The following is a 20,940-nucleotide window of genomic DNA, read 5'->3' on the forward strand; positions in this document are numbered from 1 at the left end:
CTCGGTGTAGGAGACTGGGAAAGCTTGTCTCGTCTCGGTGTAGGAGACTGGGAAAGCTTGTCTCGTCTCGGTGTAGGAGACTGGGAAAGCTTGTCTCGTCTCGGTGTAGGAGACTGGGAAAGCTTGTCTCGTCTCGGTGTAGGAGACTGGGAAAGCTCGTCTCGGTGTAGGAGGCTGGGAAAGCTCGTCTCGGTGTAGGAGGCTGGGAAAGCTAGTTTCGGTGTAGGAGGCTGGGAAAGCTAGTTTCGGTGTAGGAGGCTGGGAAAGCTAGTTTCGGTGTAGGAGGCTGGGAAAGCTAGTTTCGGTGTAGGAGGCTGGGAAAGCTAGTTTCGGTGTAGGAGGCTGGGAAAGCTAGTTTCGGTGTAGGAGGCTGGGAAAGCTCGTTTCGGTGTAGGAGGCTGGGAAAGCTCGTTTCGGTGTAGGAGGCTGGGAAAGCTCGTTTCGGTGTAGGAGGCTGGGAAAGCTCGTTTCGGTGTAGGAGGCTGGGAAAGCTCGTTTCGGTGTAGGAGGCTGGGAAAGCTCGTTTCGGTGTAGGAGGCTGGGAAAGCTCGTTTCGGTGTAGGAGGCTGGGAAAGCTCGTTTCGACTCGGTGTAGGAGGCTGGGAAAGCTCGTCTCGACTCGGTGTAGGAGGCTGGGAAAGCTCGTCTCGTCTCGGTGTAGGAGGCTGGGAAAGCTCGTCTCGTCTCGGTGTAGGAGGCTGGGAAAGCTCGTCTCGTCTCGGTGTAGGAGGCTGGGAAAGCTCGTCTCGTCTCGGTGTAGGAGGCTGGGAAAGCTCGTCTCGTCTCGGTGTAGGAGGCTGGGAAAGCTCGTCTCGGTGTAGGAGGCTGGGAAAGCTCGTCTCGGTGTAGGAGGCTGGGAAAGCTAGTTTCGGTGTAGGAGGCTGGGAAAGCTAGTTTCGGTGTAGGAGGCTGGGAAAGCTCGTCTCGGTGTAGGAGACTGGGAAAGCTCGTCTCGGTGTAGGAGGCTGGGAAAGCTAGTTTCGGTGTAGGAGGCTGGGAAAGCTAGTTTCGGTGTAGGAGGCTGGGAAAGCTAGTTTCGGTGTAGGAGGCTGGGAAAGCTCGTTTCGGTGTAGGAGGCTGGGAAAGCTCGTTTCGGTGTAGGAGGCTGGGAAAGCTCGTTTCGGTGTAGGAGGCTGGGAAAGCTCGTTTCGGTGTAGGAGGCTGGGAAAGCTCGGTTTCGACTCGGTGTAGGAGGCTGGGAAAGCTCGTTTCGACTCGGTGTAGGAGGCTGGGAAAGCTCGTTTCGACTCGGTGTAGGAGGCTGGGAAAGCTCGTCTCGACTCGGTGTAGGAGGCTGGGAAAGCTCGTCTCGTCTCGGTGTAGGAGGCTGGGAAAGCTCGTCTCGTCTCGGTGTAGGAGGCTGGGAAAGCTCGTCTCGTCTCGGTGTAGGAGGCTGGGAAAGCTCGTCTCGTCTCGGTGTAGGAGGCTGGGAAAGCTCGTCTCGTCTCGGTGTAGGAGGCTGGGAAAGCTTGTCTCGGTGTAGGAGGCTGGGAAAGCTTGTCTCGTCTCGGTGTAGGAGGCTGGGAAAGCTCGTCTCGGTGAATTAGACATGTATCGTCTTTGTGTGAGATCAGTGCCATCCTTTGTGTTTCATGTGAAGGGGGCGGTGATGAGAAGGAGGGTCAGGGTGTGTCTCCACTTCCTGAGGTGTACACTGTCATTAATATACTCCATTGTCCTGTACTTACCTCGGCCACACTGATGTAGTTGGTGTTCTGTGCTAATGTCTCTCACTCTCTTTCTCTCTCTTGCTCTCTCTCTCTCCTCCCCCATCCTCCCTGTATAGTTGAAACAGTTGGACAAGGCAGCGGCGGCGGCCCACACCTATTTCCAGGCAAACCCGGAGAGCGTAGAGATGGATCAGAACCTGGAGCAGTACAAGGCTCTGGAGGGCACCAACCTGGACCACTTTGTGGACAGAGAGGCACGGCCACATCAGGTGAGAGTGTGGAACAGGGACCTTTTTGTTTCGGTTTTCCAGACTCAGATTAAGCCTAGACCTAGACCATGAAGTATTTTAAATTGAGTTTTTCTTTTGAGAATGATTTTGAATCAAAGACCAGGCTTAATCTATGTCCGGGAAACCTCCCCTCAGTGTCAGTGTTCTTTAGACTGTCATTGATCCATGGAAGTGGAGTGCCTTTTTGATTATTTAACAAATTCAGACCTTGTTCCAATACCTTTAAACGACATCCTTCTATTCTGTTTTCCCAGATTCACTCATCTGATATGGTTGGATTGGCAATAGTGTGCTAAGGAACCATGCTTTTACTTATCCAATCACTTATGGGTCAGTAATTACCTAAAGGGAGAAAGGATGCATTTGAATGCTATTGGAACAGGCCCTGATATAGATAGAGGCTCCTCAGAGCACCCAGTGCTTGCCTTATCGTTGCTTTGGCAGGACCAGGCAGGGTTGCTCTCTCTTAAACCCTCTTGCCTCTTTCTGCCAAATAGAATTTGGTATACAGTCTTGGAGTTGAACGTGATGGTGTTGTCAGGTCTTCGTATTGCATTGAATACCGTATGAATCCTGCCTACAGTACAGTTCATACATAGTCCGTGCCAGTTAGCGTCAGCTGAACCAGGGGCTGTTTTTAACATTGTTTTCCTGCTTCCTTTCTCTCTTTTGCCGTTCTAAATTAAACTTTGTGGCTGCATTCTTTGTCTAAATGGTTGTTTTGTCTTTTGTGGAAACATTTTCATGTCTTTAGGATGACAGTGGTCACTACAGTTTAATGAGAGGAGAAGTTTAGGCCATTGACCTTTGCCTGTGGAGAGCACGGAAGCCAAAAAAGGTCTTGATTGTGGAGGGCTGTGTCAATGCTCACACACACTTGTCATTCTGTGGAGGGCTGTGTCAATGCTCACACACACTTGTCATTCTGTGGAGGGCTGTGTCAATGCTCACACACACTTGTCATTCTGTGGAGGGCTGTGTCAATGCTCACACACACTGTTCTCATTCTGTGGAGGGCTGTGTCAATGCTCACACACACTGTTGTCATTCTGTGGAGGGCTGTGTCAATGCTCACACACTGTTCTCATTCTGTGGAGGGCTGTGTCAATGCTCTCACACACTGTTGTCATTCTGTGGAGGGCTGTGTCAATGCTCACACACTTCTCATTCTGTGGAGGGCTGTGTCAATGCTCACACACACTGTTCTCATTCTGTGGAGGGCTGTGTCAATGCTCACACACACTGTTCTCATTCTGTGGAGGGCTGTGTCAATGCTCACACACACTGTTCTCATTCTGTGGAGGGCTGTGTCAATGCTCACACACTGTTGTCATTCTGTGGAGGGCTGTGTCAATGCTCACACACTGTTCTCATTCTGTGGAGGGCTGTGTCAATGCTCACACACACTGTTGTCATTCTGTGGAGGGCTGTGCCAATGCTCACACACTGTTCTCATTCTGTGGAGGGCTGTGTCAATGCTCTCACACTTGTCATTCTGTGGAGGGCTGTGTCAATGCTCACACACACTGTTGTTATTCATTGTATCACTCGGTGGTGTCTGTCTGTCTCCACATACAGACTACACTACACAGGTTTACTCTTATGTTTTTGTCATGTAGCAGGCAGATGCAACTGTAACAGATGTATTGAGTAGCTCACAGTAACTGTCTTGGCTGCAACTCTGTGTATAGTTATCATGGTCCCAAGCTCAGCTAAATTCTTCCTCCTCTTTTTCTCCCCAATGCTCCCCTCACTTATCCTCTCTAAATCCTCTTCTTCCTACCTCTCTCCCCCTCTATCCTATTCTCAACCTTCTCTCTCTCTCTCTCTCTCTCTCTCTCTCTCTCTCTCTCTCTCTCTCTCTCTCTCTTTTCCCACCCTTCATCCCTCCCTCTCTCCCCATTCCACTCTCCCCTTTTCTCCCCACAGCGGTCCTTCTCAGCGGGGGTGAAGCTGTATGACAATGCAAACTATGAGGAGGCCATCTCCCTGTTCGAGGAGGCCCTCCAGGAGTACTACAGGGCTGACGTGGAGTGTCGGGCCCTCTGCCAGGGGCCCCAGAGGTTCGAGGAGCAGGACCATATCCTCTACCGCTACAGCCTCTACCAACTGGTCTCAGGTCAGTCACTATCTTGTCCTATGTTTCGTCATTCTAGTGTCTATAACACCTCCTTTGTGGTGTCTATGTAGAGTCTTGAAAACCTATGTAGGGTCTAGAACACATCCTATGTAGGGTGTATAACGCCTATGTAGTGTCTATAACACCTATGTAGTATATATGTAGGGTCTATAACACCTAGATGAAGTGTGTAACAGCTATGTAGTGTCTATGACACGTGTAGTGTCTAAAAACCTATGTAGTGTCTAACCCCTGTATGTAGTGTCTATAACACCTATGCAGTATCTATGTAGGGTCTATAAAACCTATATGTAGCGTCTATGTTGTGTCTTATATGTTACGCTATGTTATTCATATTGTCTCATGTTTTGTTTTACATTTATTTTTTACACATAGTTTGCATTTGTTGGCTCTGAAAGAATTCAACTCGTTGTACTCTGATGCTAGGTGACTCAGTTTGTTGACATGAATAGACATACATGAATATGTAGTATGTGGTGTATGGAGGTGACCTGCTTGTTCTGTGTGCTGAGTGTGGCTCCACAATGCCAGACCAGAACACCTTAGGTCAGAGGTGTCAAACTCATTTTGCCTCGCAGGCCGCATTTGGTCTTTACCGAGGTCTGGAGGACCCCACTTAAAATTGGTTATATTGCCTCACTGTCAAAATTTGCCCAAATGTGTCCTCTTCATCACTTTTGGCATTGTTGATACCCTTGACTGTCTAGCTTTCATTTTGAAGTCAATAGGCTATACATGTAGATACATTAGAATTTCTACAGTTATTTTTTAAATTTTAAATGACTTGAAACAGTCTACTTTAGTAGTTGATTTTTCTGTTTTACAGCTAAGAGAAGGGGTGAAGCTGGACTAAAAACAGCTCTCTTCTTTCAGCGGGTGGTTAACATTGTTTACAAAGCCCCTGGTGCAAAATGTAACTCTCCCCCTCAGAGAAACACAGCCTTGAGTTAAAACAGCAACTTATCATGTTATGGAAGTGTCACTTTAATGTAGGATGAGAAACTGCTCCTGGTGAAGTGTTTTGATATGGCGTAGACTCTTTTTTTAAAAATCTTATCATGACTTTTCTCCCAACACTAGAAATGATGTCCTGATTTGTTTTTGATGCCACACTTTTTGTGTTGAAGATTAGTCATAGATTGCAACATATTTGAATGAGGTGAAGTTTGCGATGGCTGCCATGGTTGGGTCAACATTTGCTCAGATTAAGAAGAATTAGCTGAAACATTCTTGCAAACAGAATCTTGATTGATTTGACAAGAATTACTCCCTTGCTTTGGAAATTGTTAAAAAAATGTCATGTTATGAGGTCAAAACAACATGAATGTTCAAATAAATGGACTGCTATTTCATTTTGAAGGGAGTACCAGTAAACTCTATTTAACAGCAGTTATCCCCACGCCATATCTCATGTGGTTGTGCCATTCATTTTCAAGGAGATCTACTTAGCGTAAATTACCTCCTCGAGGATCCTTTTTTTTCAGATAAATTATTTTTCCACCTGGACTGCTTTATGGCAGAGCTCATTTTGAATGTACCTCCCTTCATCTCTGTTGGCCGCTCAAAGGAAATGACATGCAAGACTTGATACACCAATGACTCCTCAAACATATTGTCGTTCTTGGCCTTTCCTGTGCAATATCCTGGTACTGTCATTTTAAAACATTGTTACAGCCACGAGTTACTCTTTGGCTAAGTGATCCAACAGACCACTGAACATGTTGAAAGGAACTCTAGAAGGGTGAAGATGAGTGCAGGAAAAACGAATTGCTAGTCCAGAGAGTGTTTCAAGGGAACATTGATTGTTTTTAAACAACACAGACAGAGTGTAATGTGTACTTCACGCATTCCTCCTTAGTGAATGGTGTGGGTTTGTGGTGGGATACTGTGTTAGCCGTGTATGTGTGTGTACGACTGCACATGCATAGCCTCATATGATCTATATGACGTGCTCCTTAACTATCTTAGACCATTGTATCCCAACTACGGTCCTCCAGTAACCCCAACAGCACAAAAACACCTTATTCAGTTTGTCAAGGGCTTGATGATTAGTTGACAAGTAGAGTCAGGTGTGGTTGTCTGGGGCCACAACAAACACATTCACATTCCAGTTAAGGCTCCATGCGTACTAGGACGGTGGATATTGTTCGTCCTCCTGCTGCGAACTCTAGCATACTTGTAACTGTGCATGCATGTCGCACATGGCTAATCGAATGCCAAACTCTTCATTTAGCTGAAACATCTTGTCAGTCTTTCCTCAACTCTTAGCCAAGAGAGACTGGCATACATAGTATTAATATTAGCCTTATAATTACAATAAAGAGCAAGACATGCCCCTCTGTTCTGGGCCAGCTGCAGCTTAACTAAGTCTTTCTTGGCAGGACCAGACCATATGACTGGACAATAATCAAGATAAGATAAAACTAGAGCCTGCAGGACTTGCTTTCTGTGGTGTCAAAAACTCAGAGCATCTCTTTGTTACGGCCAGACCTCTCCCCATCTTTACAACTATTGAATCTATATGTTTTGACCATGACAATTTACAAACTAAGATAACACCAAGATTCAGCTGAGGTCTAGAACTTGGTGAATGATTTGTACCAAATACAACGCTCTTAGTTTTAGAGATGTTCAGGACCCGTTTATTACTGGCTACCCATTCCAAAAATGACTGCATTAGCTGTGGTTGCTCATGGACACACAGGCTTTGTTTAATGCCAGTGGCACATCATTGGTAAATAATAAGAGAAGAGGGCCTAGAGAGCTGCCCTATGGTACACCACACTTTACATGTTTGACATTTGAGAAGCTTCCATTAAAGAAAACCCTTAGTTCTATTTGATAGATAGCTCTGAATCCATGATATGGCAGAGGTTGAAAAGCCATAACACAGGTTTTCTCAGTTACCAGTTATGGTCAATAATATCAAAAGCTGTACTGAAATCTAACAGTACAGCTCCCACAATCTTCTTATTATTAATTTCTTTCAACCAATCATTAGTCATTTGTGTCAGTGTTGAGTGCCCTTCTCTATAAGCATGCTGAATGTCTGTTGCAAATTTGTTTACAGAGAAATAGCATTATATTTGGTCAAACACAATTTTTTTCCAACAGTTTTCTAAGCGGATAGGCAGCAAGCTGATAGGTCTGCTGTTAGACCCAGTAAAGGCCACTTTACCACTCTTGGGTAGCGGAATTACTTTTTCTTCCCTCCAGGCCTGAGGACACTAGGCTCAGATTAAAGGTATGACAGATAGGAGTGGCTATAGAGTCAGTTTCCATCCTTAGTAGCTTTCCATCTAAGTTGTCAATGCCAGGAGGTTTGTCATTATTGATCGATCACAATCATTTTTCCACCTCTCCAACAATAACTTTACAAAATTCAAACTAATAATGCTTCTCTTTCATTATTTGTTTTTCTATACATGAGTACGATGGCTCACTGTTCGTTGTTGGCAATTTGTGCATAAATTTACCCACTTTGTGTCATGCCCTGACCTTAGAGAGCCTGTTTATTTCTCTATTTGGTTAGGTCAGGGTGTGATTTCGGTGTTCATTCTAGTTTTCTATTTCTTTGTTGGCCGGGTATGGTTCCCAATCTATTGTTATCTCTGATTGGGAATCATACTTAGGCAGCCTGTTTTCCACCTGAGTTTGTGGGATCTTGTTTTTGCACAGTTACTAGGTAGCCTGTAGAACGCTACGTTCGTGTATTCTTTTGTTGGTGTTCATCTAAAAAAATAAAGAAAGATGTACACTTTCCACGCTGAGCTTTGGTCTCATTCCGATGACGGACGTAACACTTTGCCAATAAAGTGATCATTAAAATAATTGCCAACATCAAATGTTTTTGTGATGAATAAACCATCTGATTCAATGAAAGGAGTTAATCTGCTCATAAATTAATTTACAGTACTTACATTTTTTTAAATCCATCATTCTTTATATCATTGATCTTGGCTTCATAATACAATACTATCATCATAATCACAACCACTTATCACTATCACTACTACTATCACCACCACGACTACTACCACCACTACTATCACTATCATCACTACCACGACTACTATCACTATCACCACTACTATCACTATCGCCACTACCATCACTATCACAGCTACCACGACTACTATCACTATCACCACTACTATCACTACTACTATCACTATCACCACTACCACCACTACCATCACTATCACCATCCCTATCACCACTACCACGACTACTATCACTATCACCACTACTATCACTATAACCCTCACTACCATCACTATCACCACTACCACGACTACTATCACTATCACCATCACTATCACCACTACCACCACTACCATCACTATCACCATCCCTATCACCACTACCACGACTACTATCACTATCACCACTACTATCACTATCGCCATCACTATCACCACTACCACGACTACTATCACTATCACCACTATCACCACCACTACCACCCTCACTATCACCACTACTATCACCCTCACTATCACCACTACTATCACCACTACTATCACTATCGCCACTACTATCACTATCAGCCTCACTACCACCACCACTATCACCACTACCACCACTACTATCACCATCACCACCACTATCACCACTATCCAATTGGCTCCTGTCCTCTCCACTGACTGAACTCCTGCCTCCAGCCCCTCCAGCCTGACATCAGTGAACAATACAGTAACGTTACACCACAGCATCATGAAATCAAAAAGACTGCCTCTCATAAAGAATTGAAATATGATTCATTGATATCATGCTTTTTTCTCCAATGTGTGAGGGCAACAAATACAAACATGGGCTGGACATCAAATGAACCAATACACAGACTATCAGCGAGGGGAGAGTTGTTATTGTTGTGTTTCTCTCTCAAATTCCAGAGCTATAGGAGTATCAGGTTGTCTGGACTTCCCTGACCTCTGACTTCACAGAGCTTGACTCACAGGAGCATGTCATTGGTAACCTGAATCCCACCTCTGTCATCTTTCTTTTCTGTTTGTCACAGAGAACGGATGATGATATTTTATACGTACACTGAGTTTACAAAACATGATGAACACCTGCTCTTTCCATGACATAGACTGACCAGGTGAATCCGGGTGAAAGATATGATCCCTTATTGATGTCACTTGTCAAATCCACTTCAATCAGTGTAGATGAAGGGGAGGAGACAGGTTAAAGAAGGATTTTTAAGCCTTGAGACAGTTGAGACATTTGTGTATGTGTGCCATTCAGAGGGTGAATGGACAAGACAAAAGATTTAAGTGGGTTTGAATATTGTATGGTAGTAGGTGTCAGGTGCACTGGCTTGAGCTGGTCAAGAATGGTCTACGCATTGGAGTCAACATGGGCCAGCATCCCTGTGGAACGCTTTCAACACCTTGTAGAGTCAACATGGGCCAGCATCCCTGTGGAACGCTTTCAACACCTTGTAGAGTCAATGACCTTGACGAATTTAGGCTGTTCTGAGGGCAAAAAGCGTTGTAATTCAACATTAGTATGGTGTTCCTAATGTTTTGTGCACTCAGTATACATACGCACATGCACACAGACCGACACACACACACCTCCAGTGAGATCAATTCGATGTCATCTCAGTGTCTCAGTGACCAGGCTAACTGTAATACACCTCAGCATCTCAGTGACCAGGCTAACTGTAATACACCTCAGTGACCAGGCTAACTGTAGTACACCTCAGCATCTCAGTGACCAGGCTGACTGTAGTACACCTCAGTGACCAGGCTAACTGTAATACACCTCAGCGTCTCAGTGACCAGGCTAACTGTAGTATACCTCGGTGACCAGGCTAACTGTAATACACCTCAGCGTCTCCGTGACCAGGCTAACTGTAGTACACCTCGGTGACCAGGCTAACTGTAATACACCTCAGCGTCTCAATGACCAGGCTAACTGTAATACACCTCAGCGTCTCAGTGACCAGGCTAACTGTAATACACCTCAGCGTCTCAGTGACCAGGCTAACTGTAGTACACCTCAGTGACCAGGCTAACTGTAGTACATCTCAGCGTCTCAGTGACCAGGCTAACTGTAATACACCTCAGTGACCAGGCTAACTGTAATACACCTCAGTGACCAGGCTAACTGTAATACACCTCAGTGACCAGGCTAACTGTAATACACCTCAGTGACCAGGCTAACTGTAATACACCTCAGCGTCTCAGTGACCAGGCTAACTGTAATACACCTCAGTGACCTGGCTAACTGTAATACACCTCAGCGTCTCAGTGACCAGGCTAACTGTAATACACCTCAGTGACCAGGCTAACTGTAATACACCTCAGCGTCTCAGTGACCAGTTAGTTCTCATTTACAACTGCGACCTGGCCAAGATAAAGCAAAGCAGTGCGACACTAACAACAGAGTTACACACAGTCTATATACAGTGTGTGCAAATGTAGTAAGATTAGGTAGGTAAGGCAATAAATTGGCCATAGTGGCAAAATAATTACAATTTTGCAATTAAACACTGGAGTGATAGATGTGCAGAAGATGAATGTGCAAATAGAGATACTGGGGTGCAAAGGAGCAAAAAATAAATAACAATATGGGGATGAAGTAGTTGGGTGGGCTGTTTACAGATGGGCTGTGTACAGGTGCAATGATCGGAAAGCTGCTCTGACAGCTGATGCTTAAAGTTAGTGAGGGAGATATAAGACTTTGCAATTCGTTCCAGTCTTTGGCAGCAGAGAACTGGAAGGAAAAGTGACCAAAGTAGGAGTTGGCTGATGGAGTTGGCTGGTGATAACAATCAAGAATGTATAATAACCAGTGGAATGAAAAACACCGTATGAAATACCAACGTTAGGTTAGCCAAATATTGTTAGTGGTTCATCATCATTATTATACAACTCCATGCTTTTTCTGTGCTTTACATGAGTAATGAATTAATTGACCTTAATTAATTATCCTCTCCACCGTCCTGTGTGTGTTTCAGACCACTTCACCCAGGTGCTGCACTGTGAACACGAGTGTGTTAGAGACCTGTCCACTCGGCCCGGTCGTCTGTCTCCCATGGAGAACTACCTGCCTCTGCACTACGACTACCTGCAGTTTGCCTACTACCAGCGTGAGTAACATTACCTTACACTGCCTCTACACTATGACTACCTGCAGTTCACCTACTTCCTGAGTGAGTAACATTACCTTACACTGCCTCTACACTACGACTACCTGCAGTTCACCTACTTCCTGAGTGAGTAACATTACCGTACACTGCCTCTGCACTACGACTACCTGCAGTTTGCCTACTACCAGCATGAGTAACATTACCTTACACTGCCTCTACACTATGACTACCTGCAGTTCACCTACTACCAGCGTGAGTAACATTACCTTACACTGCCTCTACACTATGACTACCTGCAGTTCACCTACTACCAGCGTGAGTAACATTACCTTACACTGCCTCTACACTATGACTACCTGCAGTTCACCTACTTCCTGAGTGAGTAACATTACCTTACACTACCTCTACACTATGACTATCTGCAGTTCACCTACTTCCTGAGTGAGTAACATTACCTTACACTACCTCTACACTATGACTACCTGCAGTTCACCTACTACCAGCGTGAGTAACATTACCTTACACTACCTCTACACTATGACTATCTGCAGTTCACCTACTTCCTGAGTGAGTAACATTACCTTACACTGCCTCTACACTATGACTACCTGCAGTTCACCTATTTCCTGAGTGAGTAACATTACCTTACACTACCTCTACACTATGACTATCTGCAGTTCACCTACTTCCTGAGTGAGTAACATTACCTTACACTGCCTCTACACTATGACTATCTGCAGTTCACCTACTTCCTGAGTGAGTAACATTACCTTACACTGCCTCTACACTATGACTATCTGCAGTTCACCTACTTCCTGAGTGAGTAACATTACCTTACACTGCCTCTACACTACGACTATCTGCAGTTCACCTAGTTCCTGAGTGAGTAACATTACCTTACACTGCCTCTACACTATGACTATCTGTAGTTCACCTACTTCCTGAGTGAGTAACATTACCGTACTGAACCTTACTGCACCTTACTGAATCTTACTCTGCCCTACTGCACCTTACTGAATCTTACTCTGCTCTACAGCACCCTACTGAACCGTACTCTACCTTACTGAAGCATACTCTGCCCTACTGTACCTTACTGAATCTTACTCTGCTCTACAGCACCCAACTGCACCTTACTCTTCCCTACTGCACGTTACTGAACCTTCCTCTATCTTACTGAACCTTACTGAACCTTACTCTAACCTACTGCACCTTACAGAAACTTACTCTGCCCTACTGCACCTTACTGAACCTTACTCTGCCCTACTGCAGCTTACTGAACCTTACTCTGCCCTACTGCAGCTTACTGAACCTTACTCTGCCCTACTGCACCTTGCTGAACCTTACTGAACCTTCCTCATATTCTTTATCCCCTTACACTGTGTATAAGACAGTAGTTTTGGAATTGTTAGTTAGATTACTTGTTGGTTATTACTGCATTGTCGGAACTAGAAGCACAAGCATTTCGCTACACTCGCATTAACATCTGCTAACCATGTGTATGTGACAAATAAAATTTGATTTGATTTGATTTCTACCTTACTGAACCTTCCTCTACCTTACTGAACCTTACTCTGCCCTACTGCACCTTACTGAACCTTCCTCTACCTTGCTGAACCTTACTCTGCCCTACTGCACCTTACTGAACCTTACTCTGCCCTACTGCACCTTACTGAACCTTCCTCTACCTTACTGAACCTTACTCTGCCCTACTGCAACTCTAGACTATGGGTTGCGTCCGAAATGGCACCCTATTCCCTATATAGTGCACTACTTTTGACCAGAGCCATTTGGACAACTGGTCTAAAATTGTGCACTATATAGGGAATAGGGTGGCATTTGGGATATAGGTTATTATGATTACCTGAAGTTCACCTACTACCAGCATGAGTATTACCTTACTTCACCCTACTTTACCCTGCTTGACCTTGCTTGCAGACAGGGTGTGGTTTTCAGACTACAGGGGTGGCCAGCCCTCATCCTGGAGGGTTGCCGTGTGTACAGGCTTTTGTTGATTGACTAACAAACCCACACCCATCTTAAATGAGGTAAGTATTCACCTGATGACTCACACAGAGAGCTGGGAAATGCTCTGTGGAGAAAGACGAGGAACTGTATTCATAAAGCTTCTCAGAGTTAGAGTGCTGATCTAGGATCAGCTTTGCCTTTTAGATTGGAATGAATGGACAGAACTCCTAATCTGGGATGTTTTGTGAGTACAGGCCTACACAATCAACACCCAACAGACCAGGACCACACCTCAGTAGGGAACCACACAAACTCATTCAGCAACATCTGGTGTTCGTATCTAAAAATATATGCACGCATGACTGTAAGTCTCTCTGTATAAAAACCTCTGCTAAATGGCATGTATTATAATAGGCTGCCAGCCTTTGTCTTCATCCTAAATGGCACCCTATTCACTGTATAGTGCACTACTTTTGACCAGAGTCCATAGGGAAATAAGGTGCCTAAATAGGGAATAGGGGGCCATTTGGGACAGTCTGTGTAGTCTGGGCTGATTGGGGATCAGACGTTAGAGGTAGAGAGAGAGACGGGTTGGCAGGACAGTACAGCAGCGGAGAGAAGGAGGGAAAAGACGATGTGATGAATATTTATGAGCTCATCAGATCATGTCTAATGCCCCTGCACCACATGTCTAATAAACCAAGTGGATCGTGGGATTCTAGGAAAAACAGAGCTCAATGAATCATTCCCAACAGCGGCACTTACTGTGTCGTCTTCCGTATATAGTGCACTATTCTCTATATAAAGAACAGGGTACCATTTGGGACACATCTGTGTGAATACTGTGTGAAGCTCTGCAAGGCTCTACAGTTGATGTTACTTGGAGACTGTGGGAGATGCCGTTAACCATATAATGAGTTATTTAATAGGATCTCTATGCTATTGACAGTGAGGAGTGTCAACGCTGAGTCTATAGCAGGCTGGACTTTCGAGGCAAAGGAGAGATTTTCAGTCCGGTTTAAATGCAAAGGCCTTGTCACCCTTTGAGATCGTATGGGGTCTCTTGGTCTCTTTTACAAGGCCCCCATGTAAAAGTATATGTCTACCTTTTACATGGGGGAGAGAGGTAAAGAGAGAGAGACAGATTGAGAAAAAAGAGCAAGAAAAATTGTCTTAAATGTTCCAAAAGTTTTTTATTGTCTATTGTTGCAATGTTTCATGTCAATAAACATTTTTACATTGTTAAATTGGAAATTGTGAGAAATAGAGAGAGAATGTGCAGTCATCCATCAAGTCTAATTGCTTGTTAAAAAGACAAGTCTCCTCACTCAGCAGCCTCCCATTGCTCTGCGGGAAGCTGTTTCCTCAGTAATCCGTGCGGTGACATTGTCGTTTTTATGGCCTGAAAGCCCCTCGCTGTTTAAGACCTGGGAACCAGGGGAACCTGAAGAGACGTGCTGACCACAGAAACACTCGCTGCCTTTGCCCCTCCAAGAAGTGGTTTCAGAGCCAAGCTGCTTTACAAGCTAGTAAAGCACACGTGTGTCGGTGTGTGTCTGTGGGGGGGGGGGTTGTGTACAGTGTGTGTTACTAGCAAGTCACTACTCGCTTTTAGATCTTTAGATACAGCAGATATACTGCACATCCTCCTCACACCTAGTCAGTCCCACCAGCCATCCTCCCCAGTCCCAGTTCTCTCCTAGCCTGGAGCAGCAGTGTGGGTGTGTGGGAGTGCGTGTCTGTGTTTCCACTATCTCACCCAGCCTCTGACTGCCTGTCACTGCTCTAGCGTCTTGCTCCAGTGTGCTCATGGTTCTGGAATGTTCAGCTGCTAGACTTCCAGAAGCTCCAGACACACATCTCATCCATGGCCTAGGGGGCTTTGTTACATGTGGCTTTGTCTGTGCTGACCTGTATGAGTGGGACAACTCTTCCTCAACAGTGCAGAATATGTGTAAAGTAGCAAAACTATCAATATACATTAGTGCACTCTATAGGAAACAGAATGCCATTGGGGACATACAGCCTTACAGGGTAGTTCAGGGAGGGAGTCTGAGGTGTGGTGACCGGTCCTCACACCTAATTCTGTTGATCATTTTTCTCTCTCACTCTTTGTTCATCTCACTCTCTTTTTCTCTCACTCCTTACCCACTTCTTTCAATTTCAGTATTCAATTCCATTTTCAATGTTCAGCTTTACACAGTAGGAACCAGCCAGTGTCGCCAAAGCAACAGAACACAGTAATATCAATATTTTTTTATTTTTTTATTTCACCTTTATTTAACCAGGTAGGCTAGTTGAGAACAAGTTCTCATTTGCAACTGCGACCTGGCCAAGATAAAGCATAGCAGTGTGAACAGACAACACAGAGTTACACATGGAATAAACAATTAACAAGTCAATAACACAGTAGAAAACAAAGGGGGGAGTCTATATACAATGTGTGCAAAAGGCATGAGGAGGTAGGCGAATAATTACAATTTTGCAGATTAACACTGGAGTGATAAATGATCAGATGGTCATGTACAGGTAGAGATATTGGTGTGCAAAAGAGCAGAAAAGTAAATAAATAAAAACAGTATGGGGATGAGGTAGGTGAAAATGGGTGGGCTATTTACCAATAGACTATGTACAGCTGCAGCGATCGGTTAGCTGCTCAGATAGCTGATGTTTGAAGTTGGTGAGGGAGATAAAAGTCTCCAACTTCAGCGATTTTTGCAATTCGTTCCAGTCACAGGCAGCAGAGAACTGGAAGGAAAGGCGGCCAAATGAGGTGTTGGCTTTAGGGATGATCAGTGAAATACACCTGCTAGAGCGCGTGCTACGGATGGGTGTTGCCATCGTGACCAGTGAACTGAGATAAGGCGGAGCTTTACCTAGCATGGACTTGTAGATGACCTGGAGCCAGTGGGTCTGGCGACGAATATGTAACGAGGGCCAGCCGACTAGAGCATACAGGTCGCAGTGGTGGGTGGTATAAGGTGCTTTAGTGACAAAACGGATGGCACTGTGATAGACTGCATCCAGTTTGCTGAGTAGAGTGTTGGAAGCCATTTTGTAGATGACATCGCCGAAGTCGAGGATCGGTAGGATAGTCAGTTTTACTAGGGTAAGCTTGGCGGCGTGAGTGAAGGAGGCTTTGTTGCGGAATAGAAAGCCGACTCTTGATTTGATTTTCGATTGGAGATGTTTGATATGAGTCTGGAAGGAGAGTTTGCAGTCTAGCCAGACACCTAGGTACTTATAGATGTCCACATATTCAAGGTCGGAACCATCCAGGGTGGTGATGCTAGTCGGGCATGCGGGTGCAGGCAGCGATCGGTTGAAAAGCATGCATTTGGTTTTACTAGCGTTTAAGAGCAGTTGGAGGCCACGGAAGGAGTGTTGTATGGCATTGAAGCTTGTTTGGAGGTTAAATAGCACAGTGTCCAATGACGGGCCGAAAGTATATAGAATGGTGTCGTCTGCCTAGAGGTGGATCAGGGAATCGCCCGCAGCAAGAGCAACATCATTGATATATACAGAGAAAAGAGTCGGCCCGAGAATTGAACCCTGTGGCACCCCCAGAGACTGCCAGAGGACCGGACAGCATGCCCTCCGATTTGACACACTGAACTCTGTCTGCAAAGTAATTGGTGAACCAGGCAAGGCAGTCATCCGAAAAACCGAGGCTACTGAGTCTGCCGATAAGAATATGGTGATTGACAGAGTCTATGGCAAGGTCAATGAAGACGGCTGCACAGTACTGTCTTTTATCGATGGCGGTTATGATATCGTTTAGTACCTTGAGTGTGGCTGAGGTGGAACCGTGACCGGCTCGGAAACCAGATTGCACAGCGGAGAAGGTACGGTGGGATTCGAGATGGTCAGTGACCTGTTTGTTGACTTGGCTTTCGAAGACCTTAGATAGGCAGGGCAGGATGGATATAGGTCTGTAACAGTTTGGGTCCAGGGTGTCTCCCCCTTTGAAGAGGGGGATGACTGCGGCAGCTTTCCAATCCTTGGGGATCTCAGACGATATGAAAGAGAGGTTGAACAGGCTGGTAATAGGGGTTGCGACAATGGCGGCGGAAAGTTTCAGAAATAGGGGTCCAGATTGTCAAGCCCAGCTGATTTGTATGGGTCCAGGTTTTGCAGCTCTTTCAGAACATCTGCTATCTGGATTTGGGTAAAGGAGAACCTGGAGAGGCTTGGGCGAGGAGCTGCCGGGGGGGCGGAGCTGTTGGCCGAGGTTGGAGTAGCCAGGCGGAAGGCATGGCCAGCCGTTGAGAAATGCTTATTGAAGTTTTCGATATCTACCTGTTAATGTGCGCTTTCTCTCACTGTCTCTCCCTGTCTCTCCAGTCAATTTAAATATTCAATACCGTTTTCAATTCAAACAAGCTTTATCGACACAAGAACCTCACAACGTTGCCAAACAATACAACAGAACAAAACACTACTGTCCATTTCATAATGTCTTCTTTCTCTCTCTGTCTCTCCAGTTAACATGGTGGAGGAGGCCTTGGCGTGTGCCCAGTCCTACCTGCTGTTCCACGAGGGGGACGAGTTTATGACAGAGAACGTGGAGTACTATAGAGAGGCTATAGGTCACGACCTCAAACCCCGGGAGGTAAGACCTTGGCTCCGTCCTAAATGGCACCCTATTCCCTATATAGTGCACTACTATTAACCAGGACCCATATGAGCTATTCCCTATATAGTGCACTACTATTAACCAGGACCCATATGAGCTATTCCCTATATAGTGCACTACTATTAACCAGGACCCATATGAGCTATTCCCTATATAGTGCACTACTATTAACCGGACCCATATGAGATATTCCCTATATAGTGCACTACTATTAATCAGGACCCATATGAGCTTATGTTACTTGCATAATTTGTGTTTACTGGGAATGTAAATGTGGCAGTAATTCAGATCAGACATTTAGGACCGTATGCATTCTACATGGAACACTGCTGTCTACATAGGGAACAAGGTTCCATTTAGAACAGTATGCATTCTACATGGGACACGTGTGTGTGTGTGTGTGTGTGTGTGTGTGTGTGTGTGTGTGTGTGTGTGTGTGTGTGTGTGTGTGTGTGTGTGTGTGCCAGCCAGCCGACATACTGTGCGGCTAATGACTGGTCACTACTAGTTTTGTTTGTATTCCTCAAACCTTCATTCCATATCAAATTCAATTTAAGGGGCTTTATTGGCATGGAAAAGACAGGTTTACATTGCCAGAGCAAGTGAAGTAGATGATAAAATTAACAATAATATTATATTAAACATTACACTCACAAGTTCCAGAACAATAAAGACATTTCAAATGTCATATTATGTCTATATACAGTTAAAGTACAAAAGGGAAAATAAATCAACATAAATATGGGTTGTATTTACAATGGTGTTTGTTCTTCACTGGTTTCCCTTTTCTTGTGGCAACAGGTCACACATCTTGCTGCTGTGATGGCACACTGTGGTATTTCACCCAGTAGATATGGGAGTTTATCAAAATTGGGGTTGTTTTCGAATTCTTTGTGAGTCTGTGTATTCTGAGGGAAATATGTCTCTCTAATATGGTCTTTGTGAGTCTGTGTATTCTGAGGGAAATATGTCTCTCTAATATGGTCATACATTGGGCAGGAGGTTAGGAAGTGCAGCTCAGTTTCCACCTCATTTTGTGGGCAGTGAGCACATAGCCTGTCTTCTCTTGAGAGCCATGTCTGCCTATGGCGGCCTTTCTCAATAGCAAGGCTATGCTCACTGAGTCTGTACATAGTCAAAGCTTTCCTTAAGTTTGGGTCAGTCACAGTGGTCAGGTATTCTGCCACTGTGTACTCCCTGTTTAGGGCCAAATAGCATTCTAGTTTGCTTGTTTTTTTTTGTTAATTCTTTCCAATGTGTCAAGTAATTATCTTTTTGTTTTCTCATGATTTGGTTGGGTCTAATTGTGGTGCTGTCCTGGGGCTCTGTGGGGTGTGTTTGTGTTTGTGAACAGAAACCCCAGAACCAGCTTGCTTAGGGGATTCTTCTCCAGGTTCATTTCTCTGTAGGTGATGGTTTTGTTATGGAAGGTTTGGGAATTGCTTCCTTTTAGGTGGTTGTAGAATTTAACAGCTCTTTTCTGGATTTTGATAATTAGCGGGAATCGGCCTAATTCTGCTCTGCATGCATTATTTGGTGTTTTACGTTGTACACAGAGGATATTTTTGCAGAATTCTGCATGCAGAGTCTCAATTTGGTATTTGTCCCATTTTGTGAATTCTTGGTTGGTGAGCGGACCCCAGACCTCACAACCATAACGGGCAATGGGTTCTGTAACTCATTCAAGTATTTTTAGCCAGATCCTAATTGGTATGTCAAATTTGATGTTCCTTTTGATGGCATAGAAAGCCCTTCTTGCCTTGTCTCTCAGATCGTTCACAGCTTTGTGGAAGTTACCTGTGGCGCTGATGTTTAGGCCGAGGTATGTATAGTTTTTTTGTGTGCTCTAGGGCAACGGTGTCTAGATGGAATTTGTATTTTGTGTTCCTGGCGACTGGACCTTTTTTGGAACACCATTATTTTTGTCTTACTGGGATTTACTGTCAGGGCCCAGGTCTGACAGAATCTGTGCAGAACATCTAGGTGCTGCTGTAGGCCCTCCTTGGTTGGGGACAGGAGCACCAGATCATCAGCACACAGTAGACATTTGACTTTTGACAGATTCTAGTAGGGTGAGGCTGGGTGCTGCAGACTGTTCTAGTTCTAGCTTCATTTTGTACTATTTTCGTGCCTTAGTATTTTATACATACACAGGGTACTGTATTTTAATTATCTCTGAACAGCGGGAGGCAGCTTCTAAGGCCTCTGCATTTGGTTGGAGTAGCCGGTTTGATTCTCCTGCCATTGTTGGGCTAAAGGGCTTTGACACCTGTCATTGGACACGTCAGTGCTAGTTGAAGATGTATCTCTTTGTCCTAGCAGCTTGGTAGCCTAGCTTAGCATTCAGTCCTTATGAAGTCAAATCTATCGTTGTAATGTATTTTTCTTCTTGGCTTTTGAAAGTAAAAAAAATAGCTTCAGACTAAACATTACTCACTCAGTTCCAGGTTGGATGGTGTTTTCAGTTTGTTTGCCAGAGCATTTGCTTTATAGCTTGGGCCTTCCAGGTAATTCTGTAATTCTGTCCAAAATGAGGTTGTAGGTTTGGAGTGAAGGTTATGTTGTGGAGGGTAGCATCCTGTATGTGACCCTGCCAAAAAATACAAGTTTATCTAACTCTAAATTTATATTATTTTAAGAACATGCTGAAATATGCAGGAGCTCATCTGCTCATGACCTCTCTCTGTCTCTCTCTGTCCCTCGTGCGCTCTCTCTCTCACTCTCACCCTCCCTATCTCTCTCTCCCCCTCTCTCTCTCTCTCTCTCTCTCTCTCTCTCACTCTCACCCTCCCTATCCCCCCTCTCTCTCTCTCTCTCTCTCTCTCTCCCCCTCTCTCTCTCTCTCTCTCTCTCTCTCTCCCTTGCTGTCTCTCTTTCTCTCTCTCACTCTCTCCATCCCTCATTTCTCTCTCTCATACTCGTCTCTCTTTCTCTGACTCTCTCTGTCTCTCTCTCTCCCTCCCACTCTCTCCCTCTGCTCTCTCTCTCCCTCTGCTCTCTCTCTCCCCCATTTCTCCCTCTCCTGCTCTCTCTCTCTCCTGCTCTCTCTCTCTCCTGCTCTCTCTCTCTCTCCTGCTCTCTCTCTCTCCTGCTCTCTCTCTCTCTCCTGCTCTCTCTCTCTCCTGCTCTCTCTACCG

General features: G+C 45.0%; 1 protein-coding gene across 1 annotated transcript in view; it reads left to right on the forward strand.

Moving 5' to 3' along the window:
* Positions 1–20,940, forward strand: part of LOC112253254 (prolyl 3-hydroxylase 2) — a 102,316-nt gene that overhangs the window by 63,595 nt on the left and 17,781 nt on the right. Inside the window, exons 2-5 of the mRNA XM_042322965.1 lie at positions 1,787–1,939; positions 3,890–4,079; positions 11,071–11,202; positions 17,652–17,779. Of these exons, the coding sequence (XP_042178899.1) occupies positions 1,787–1,939; positions 3,890–4,079; positions 11,071–11,202; positions 17,652–17,779 (603 nt within the window). The remainder of the gene's footprint in view (positions 1–1,786; positions 1,940–3,889; positions 4,080–11,070; positions 11,203–17,651; positions 17,780–20,940) is intronic.

The sequence above is a fragment of the Oncorhynchus tshawytscha genome, linkage group LG06, assembly GCF_018296145.1.
Source record: "Oncorhynchus tshawytscha isolate Ot180627B linkage group LG06, Otsh_v2.0, whole genome shotgun sequence".
Lineage (NCBI taxonomy): Eukaryota > Metazoa > Chordata > Actinopteri > Salmoniformes > Salmonidae > Oncorhynchus > Oncorhynchus tshawytscha.